General features: G+C 41.6%; 2 protein-coding genes across 2 annotated transcripts; one reads left to right on the forward strand and one right to left on the reverse strand.

Annotated features, from left to right (window-relative positions):
- Nucleotides 1-954: 954 nt before the first annotated feature.
- On the forward strand, nt 955-2180 carry LOC103505002. Its single transcript, XM_026820405.1, has 2 exons — nt 955-1336; nt 1786-2180. Exons 1-2 carry the CDS (start codon nt 1123-1125, stop codon nt 2178-2180), a joined length of 609 nt encoding a protein of 202 aa, XP_026676206.1. The 5' UTR covers nt 955-1122.
- LOC103505003 (mucin-2-like) lies at nt 2177-7831 on the reverse strand. The gene is made up of 6 exons (XM_017449938.2): nt 7663-7831; nt 7378-7532; nt 6828-7101; nt 6630-6669; nt 2334-5423; nt 2177-2187 (listed from the first exon to the last, which is right to left on the reverse strand). The coding sequence occupies exons 1-6, from the start codon at nt 7702-7704 to the stop codon at nt 2177-2179; spliced, it is 3612 nt and encodes a 1203-aa protein (XP_017305427.1). The 5' UTR covers nt 7705-7831.
- Nucleotides 7832-8055: the final 224 nt, after the last annotated feature.

Here is an 8055-nt window from a genome sequence, read left to right on the forward strand (position 1 = left end):
ATTTCTTCTTCTAAGGGGAGTAAAGGGACTTTTCAGTCTCATTCTTGCAGTATAAACAGGGTATATCCTATTCCAGTGATTCCCAAACTGGGGTCCGCGGCCCCGTGGAGGACCCCCGGGAAGATCACATAAAATATAGTGAAGCGGCCGCGGAGCGTTTGCAATTGAAAAAAGGGGCCGTGTAGAAAAAAAAAGTTTGGGAATAGCTGTTCTATTCTATTTCTTATTTTAATACCTAGGTATATGGAGGACGTGGAAGTACTAGTGGAGGAGCCCGGGCCGCGGAGCGTTTGCAATTGAAAAAAGGGGCCGTGTAGAATAAAAAAGTTTGGGAATAGCTGTTCTATTCTATTTCTTATTTTAATACCTAGGTATATGGAGGACGTGGAAGTACTAGTGGAGGAGCCCGTGAAGATGAAACGATACCAGTGGTGTGTGGGAGTACCGCCCAGGTGTACCGTGTTAACTACTGAGCTACGGAACCGGACAAAGATTGAGGTACGTTCTCTTCAAGGGAGATAAATATAAATAAAGTTAAAAAAATGGATTGATGGGTTACTGGGGGGAGGAGCTCAAAACGGCTGACTACTTGAAAAAAAAACTACTAATCCGAGAAGAATGAAATTACATACATTTAAAAGAGGAAAGATCAAGCAAGCTTCATTTCTGGAAAATTTGGTTTAAAAAAAAAAAATGGATTGATGGGTTACTGGGGGGAGGAGCTCAAAACGGCTGACTACTTGAAAAAAACTACTAATCCGAGAAGAATGAAATTACATACATTTAAAAGAGGAAAGATCAAGCAAGCTTCATTTCTGGAAAATTTGGTTTCTCTATGTGCAGTAGGTGTGGAGCTATGGGGCATTCGGAACTTTATTATCGTACCTCGTAGGTAGATAGATATAAACTTGAGCCATTGTTCAATACCAACTCTATAAATAGGTAATCCCTGCAACATTCACACCGATAAGCACAACACAGAGAGACAGACAAGTAGAAAAATCGCAAGAATCACAAAGGCACGAGATAACTTCAACGAAACCGCCCACATCGCCGCCAAAAGTGGCCAATCCTGACCTGGACAAGGCTATCGGCATATTCGAGAATTCCCTCAATGATCTGATGAAATCCATGGAACATATTGGCATGAAGAAAGGCGCCAATACATTGGACAGTGCGACCAAGGCGAACAAACACATGCAGAATGACGGACCAAGGCAGTCGTTTCAAGATCTCAGGATAGGAGCACAAGGGTCGCTGTTCAGTAACGTAGCGGCTTTTAGCGGCGATGATAATGAGTTCATGAGCGACCGAAATTATCACCCCACGTCTGTAGGTAAGTAGATTTAATTGTACCGTCAGATTATAAGAGGTGTTGGAGAGAAAGAATCAGTGAAATAATATTAGGTAATTATGTCCTGCCTCTCTGTGGGACTTTAAACAAGGAGTTTAAAAAAGCAAAGGTTGAGTGCGAAGGGCATCCACTCGCAAATTTTGTAGCCAAAACCAAATGTCAGCCCAAAGCAATCACCCTAATTACGGCTGATTGAGAGGCTGACGAAAAACGCCGACCCCGTCTGTATACGGGAAAAAGGCGAAAAAAAAAAATGTCCTGCCTGATTATTAGGATTGTTATGCCACTGTGGAAACTATTCAAACAAACATACATATTCTTTCCAGGTATGTACGGGAAAAAGGCGAAAAAAAAAAAAATGTCCTGCCTGATTATTAGGATTGTTATGCCACTGTGGAAACTATTCAAACAAACATACATATTCTTTCCAGGTATGAACTTGGTGTACAGACCGCAAGATGACGCAGCATTCAGCAGTGACAAGTCAGCAGACACAATGCATCAGCTTTATAATGCAGGCGTACTGTCCGCCTCAGTCTCCACACTGCTGCTGATTTTGACCCTTTTCCTCGCAGTGATTGGCTATGTATACAGACCGCAAGATGACGCAGCATTCAGCAGTGACAAGTCAGCAGACACAATGTATCAGCTTTATAATGCAGGCGTACTGTCCGCCTCAGTCTCCACACTGCTGCTGATTTTGACCCTTTTCCTCGCAGTGATTGGCTATGTACTGCATAGGAGGCGGAAATCTCGACTAGAATCAGCATCCCCCGGGGAGGAAGTTTTGGACGTTGGGAACTTGGTTGTCACAGGTGAGATCTAAATGGTGCCTCTCACAGACGATTGGTATACATACTTCTCAAGGATGATCATAAGGGGTCGAGTGGATTGGGACACATCACATGCCTTTCATAGGCACACTCCATTTGTCAAGGGTACAGGAGGAAAAAAGGAAAGAACCTAAAGAACAAAGAACCAATAACAGCTAAAGAAGTCAAAGTGTGCCTTTGTGATTCTTGCGATTTTTCCACTTGTCTGTCTCTCTGTGTTGTGCTTATCAGTGTGAATGTTGCAGGAGGTGAAGTTGGGGTCCTAGATGGTAATGGGAATACAGTCGGGGTGGTGAGTGAAAGAGATGGTAAAGTAGGTGTCATGTTATTGAGCCAGTTCGAATTCGACGGAAAAGCTGAAGATACAGACAGGTCAAAGTTTTGTTGAGAAGAAATGACATTGAAGTTTTTCTTTGGAGGGAAAGTGGGATTGATATGTATAGGAGGCAGAGTGGGATTGAAGTTTGGTACAGGAGGCAGAGTGGGATTGAAGTTTTGTATAGGAGGAAAAGTGGGATTAAAGTTTTGTACCGGAGGAAAAGTAGGATTGATGTTTTTTACAGGAGGAAAAGTGGGATTGAAGTTTTGTACAGGAGGAAGAGTGGGATTGAAGTTTGACATAGGAGGAAGAGTATGATTGAAGTTCTGTACAGGAGGAAAAGTGGGATTGATGTTTTGTACAGGAGGCAGAGTGGGATTGAAGTTTTCCTTAGGAGGAATAGTGGGATTGAAGTTTGACATAGGAGGAAGAGTGGGATTGAAGTTTTCTACAGGAGGAAGAGTGGGATTGAAGTTTTGTACAGGAGGAAGAGTGGAATTGAAGTTTTGTACAGGAGGAATAGTGGGATTGAAGTTTGACATAGGAGGAAGAGTATGATTGAAGTTCTGTACAGGAGGAAAAGTGGGATTGATGTTTTGTACAGGAGGCAGAGTGGGATTGAAGTTTTCCTTAGGAGGAATAGTGGGATTGAAGTTTGACATAGGAGGAAGAGTGGGATTGAAGTTTGACATGGTAGGAAAAGAGGGATTGAAGCTTGGCACAGGAGGAAGAGTGAGATTGAAGCTTGGCATAGGAGGAAGAGTGGGATAGAAGTTTGACATAGGAGGAAAAGAGGGATTGAAGCTAGGAGGAAGATTAATGTTTTGTAGAGGAGGAAGAGTGGGATTGAAGTCGAATGACAAATCTTTACTTAATTTAGGAAAGTTTTGTATAGGAGGAATATTAGGAAAATTTGTTGAGGAATACTCACTGACTTTAGTGAGAGTAGTTGATGTGATATGAGACGATGTTTGTCTCTCGGTTGGTGAAGTAGACTGAGTAATAATAAGGTCAATAGGTGTCACAGTTGGCTTGGATTCAACATGATACTCAGGTAACCCAGAGCTTGCTATAGTATTGAACTCTTTGGCAATGACATTGGGAGTTAAGTCACGTGCTATGTTTCCTAGAGATGACAATGTTGATGTGGGTAGATGTGGTTCCGGTGATTCGCCAGGTGTAGAATATGTAAGAATATTAGGTAGGTGTGGGTTGTCTAACGGACGGTCAGTTATTATTGGAGGCAATGAAGTAGGTTTGTCTCTAGAACTGAACTCTTTGGCAATGACATTGGGAGTTGAGTCACGTGCTATGTTTCCTAGAGATGACAATGTTGATGTGGGTAGATATGGTTCCGGTGATTCGCCAGGTGTAGAATGTGTAAGAATATTAGGTAGGTGTGGGTTGTCTAACGGACGGTCAGTTATTATTGGAGGCAATGAAGTAGGTTTATCTCTAGAAGGGGGAACACTCGATGTTGTTAGTGCGGCAGGATTGAGGAACTCGTTTGTTCTCACTTCAGGTAATGTTGGAAATGTTATCTCTCCAATGTTCTTGATTTTAGAATGTATGTCCCTCTGACGTGAGGTGAGCTCATCATCAAATCTTGCATTGTCATTTGTTTTGTCAAGAGAATTAATGACGTTGTAGAATGAATTTCTCGGAGTTGTAGTGGGGAGGATGTTAGATGTATTCAATTCATTCATCACTGAGGATACGACTGACTTTAGACTTTTTTCCAGATCTGATGTCATAATGTTGAGCTTATCAATCACTTTTGTTTTCGTTCCTGGAGTGGAAGAAATGACTGGGAAATTGAAAGACACACCAAGTGTAGGCATCGTAAGGGTTGGCAGAGTGGCTTGAACAGTGACTGAATCAGATTTGGCAAAAGCGTTGAGATTGTTGGAAATGCTTTTGGCTATGGAGTCCCCGTTCAAAATTGACGTCCCTGTAGTTGCAGCTTCAGATACAGTGGGCCCCCCTTTGAAGATTGTTTTTATTTCTGTAGGAATTACGTGAGGATTGGAATCTGTTGGTGTGTAAGAAGGGGCACCACTAAAAGGTCGTGGTGTTGTCTCTTGATAAGGAATGGTTTTCGTAGTTGTAGGATGTTCCGTTGCTATTTTAGAAATGGAATCAACAATTGGCGAAAGATTTTTATCGATGATATCTGTGTTGAAGATAGGGCTATGTGTCCTGCTTGTGATGCCCATTTCAAACTTAGGTATCTTTGAAGGAATAGCGTCAACAATTGGCGCAATTTCTCTTATTATCAAATCATCGACTGGAGATTTTCTCGTTGTGAAACTGTTGGGAACATCAACTTCTACCTGAGGTAAAACCTTGTTGACAATTTCTCCATTAAGCACAGGTCTTGGAGTTGTCAGTTCTGGTAGAGTATAAGGCCAATCTAAACCAGGTGGAGGTACATCCTTCTTAATCCCTACTTCATTAAATACCGGTCTAGCAGTTGTCAGTTTTGGTAATGTGTATGGCCATTCTTCAGTAGCTGTTGGGTTGGAAGGAATCGTTGGTAGGGAGATTGTGTATGTGCTGACACCTCTGACTGGTATAATTGGAGACATCTCATCAAAGTTTTGAATAGGATTGAATACATCAAGAGTGTCTTCTAGTTTAGTAAGTACACTCGGTATAGTTGGCAACGTGGTGGGAGCTTCTGTATTCGGTTTCAGTGGTTCCTTTGACGTGGCAAACGTTGTAGTTGTCACAGCTGCGACTGTATTTGGTGCTAGGGTGGTAGTTTCTATCCTTGTAGGTGTTGGCGTTTCTGTTGTAGTGGAGGTCGTGGAGGGAAGAATGCAAGTCCCGGTCAAGTGATGACATTTGTTCCCGTTGATCTCACCACAGTCACATTTCGACGTACAATTAGCGCCCCACCGACCCACGGGGCATGCTGCAATGAAGGGAATCAGATGTCAGTCCATTTTTGGATTAATTCAAGATTTTAACTTTCCACTATCCCAATACGTATATGTATCTACATTAAGGTGTGTCCAACTATAGTCGACCGGCCGTCGATTGTCGAGGCAGTGTGGACAGTTCAGTCGACATCGATCACGGCCGGTCGACTATGTGTGGACACACTTTATGTTTGTACTTTGGTGCTCTTTTCTATTGTCCAAGTGGGACATGTTATCTCATCAGCTCATTAGTTGTATCATTGATATCAATATAGTCGACCGGCCGTCGATCGATATTCATCGACGAGGTGAATTTATGTTGTCGAGGCAGTGTGGACAGTTCAGTCGACATCGATCACGGCCGGTCGACTATGTGTGGACGCACTTTATGTTTGTACTTTGGTGCTCTTTTCTATTGTCCAAGTGGGACATGTTATCTCATCAGCTCATTAGTTGTATCATTGATATCATGTCTGTACATTGCTTAGAATCGGGAAATTTTTAGTTATTCTTACTCCTTATGCATCCACGATTCCAAAAATCACTTAGAAAAATTTCTGTCTGTCTGTCTGTATGTACGAGTATGTGTGTATGTCTGTCTGTTACGCTAAATAGACCTTTGGTTGTCCTCTTTTCACGAAAAAACGGCACGACCGATTTTGATGAATTTTTTTGTGGTTGTTAAGAAGATTACTCGGGGTGACATAGGCTACTTAAAATTGCCACATTCTATCCTGATTCAAAATGGCGGTGGTTCAAAGTTATGCCTATTACGCTGCACTTATAGACGTGTCAGGGAGCGTGACCGTGTGTGTGTGTGTGTTTGTGTGTGGTGGTGGATTTGGTGTGTTTGTGGTTGATTTGGTGTGTGTGATGGGTGTGGTGTGTGTGTGGTGGTCCCGTACAAAGGACGGGCCAACCACTAGTTATTATTACTTGTAATCAAAAAAACTCTTGGTCTCTCCGTACCTATTTTATTTACATTCATGCTTGAGTGTTTTCATGTAATTCATACGTACAGTCGTCTCAGCTTGAGCAAAAGAGTCTGAGTGAGGTCTACAGTTCACAGAACAACTAGTGTAATCATACAAACTTTAAAATGGTTGTACTTGGTTTATTTGTGACAGCAATTCAGTATTCTAATCGAGAAATTTGAAGTTATTATGAAATAAAAGTACCGCTATTGTCTTGGTACTTACCAGCAAGTAGTTGCATAGAGTGAGGACTCACAAGACTGCACTACTAAGGTTCGACAGAAATATAAACACAACAGTAAAGGACTCACATAAATAGACTGAGAGGAGTTCTTCTTTTCACTGAGATAGTATTCTAAATTGATTTCACAACTGCACTACTAAGGTTTGACACAAATATAAACACAACAGTAAAGGACTCACATAAATAGACTGAGAGGAGTTCTTCTTTTCACTGAGATAGTATTCTAAATTGATTTCACTATCAAATGGTTCTTCCCGATGCACAACGTCCAAAATATACACACTGGTTTCTGCTGCTGGATGGCCGTACACAGAGATATGGACTGGACGCTTAAATGACTCGGGTATGTGGACCACATCTATGCCACAACTTGCTGATTGAACATCGTAGGTGTCTGGTTCATAGGTTGGTTTCTCGACAGATGTAGACACGTAGAAATCTGCATCACCTGTTCTGTGGGATGAGAATATGTAGGGGTGTAGCTGTGAGAGGCTTGATGGTTTTTAGCCAAAATTACTTGGCCTGTCCCGAACCACAGTCAACCATGATGAGGACCTGTGCTTTTCCTTTGGAAAACCAGGCTGGTTAGGGTTTGGCTGCTCTGATCCTTTTTTATGGTCCCACAGGTCTTTGCTCTGTTTGAGGTAACTATCCCTCTGATTCCTGTTATTACTACATTTCTTTTTTTTCCCCTGCATACATGGGGAATAAATCCATAGGACTACTTACTTAGAGGTAAGATAAAGTGACAGAGGTCCCTGATAGTTTAAGCTGTAATGGAAATATTTTCCAGCCTTCACTTCGCCCGGTACTGATTCTAGAAGATATTTGTTATAGCCCGTGTTCTCGTACCATTCATCAGTTGCAGATAAGCCCACAATGACCTGAAACAAGCAAGGGTGTTACCTTTTGTGTTGACCATGTCCTCATCTCATGCAATTTTCTATGGTTACTTGGTTACAACAGTTCAGATTAGTTTTTTTAAAACAGGTAGGTAGTTACTAAGTTACTTACACCAATGAAGCATAACAGAGGGAGAGCTATGGATGAAATCATCTTCAGTAAATCATTTTATGAAGGTAAAACAATTTAACATAATGCGTAGGTAAGAAAAATTCGGCTTTCTGGAAAATTTCAAAGTTCTAACAGGAAAATCAGGAAATGGAATGGACTTGGAGTCTTGGACCGCAATGGACTGATAAAAATAAAACTGTTAAAATTTTGAGAACCCCTTGAAAAATGCAATCTCATGAAAATTTGCAACTTCTCGCCAGTGAAATGTATACAAGATACATTTCACTGCTTCTCGCATATGAAGGAGCGTTCACACGATCAATGCTTTCGATGACGTCCGATACTCCGATAAGTGATGAAACGATAAGATGTTTTTGATAATTTGACTAGAAA

The sequence above is a fragment of the Diaphorina citri genome, unplaced genomic scaffold, assembly GCF_000475195.1.
Source record: "Diaphorina citri unplaced genomic scaffold, Diaci psyllid genome assembly version 1.1 scaffold144, whole genome shotgun sequence".
NCBI lineage: Eukaryota > Metazoa > Arthropoda > Insecta > Hemiptera > Psyllidae > Diaphorina > Diaphorina citri.

Excerpts from the sequence above, each read along its gene's own strand:
- LOC103505002 (XM_026820405.1), top strand. The coding sequence starts at position 1,123 with ATGAAATCCATGGAACATATTGGCATGAAGAAAGGCGCCAATACATTG. Across the intron at positions 1,337-1,785 it reads TTATCACCCCACGTCTGTAG|GTATGAACTTGGTGTACAGA; the intron begins GTAAGTAGATTT and ends TATTCTTTCCAG.
- LOC103505003 (XM_017449938.2), bottom strand. The coding sequence starts at position 7,704 with ATGATTTCATCCATAGCTCTCCCTCTGTTATGCTTCATTGGT. Across the intron at positions 7,102-7,377 it reads TCACTTTATCTTACCTCTAA|AACAGGTGATGCAGATTTCT; the intron begins GTAAGTAGTCCT and ends CTCATCCCACAG. Across the intron at positions 6,670-6,827 it reads ACTCCTCTCAGTCTATTTAT|TGCAGTCTTGTGAGTCCTCA; the intron begins GTGAGTCCTTTA and ends GAACCTTAGTAG.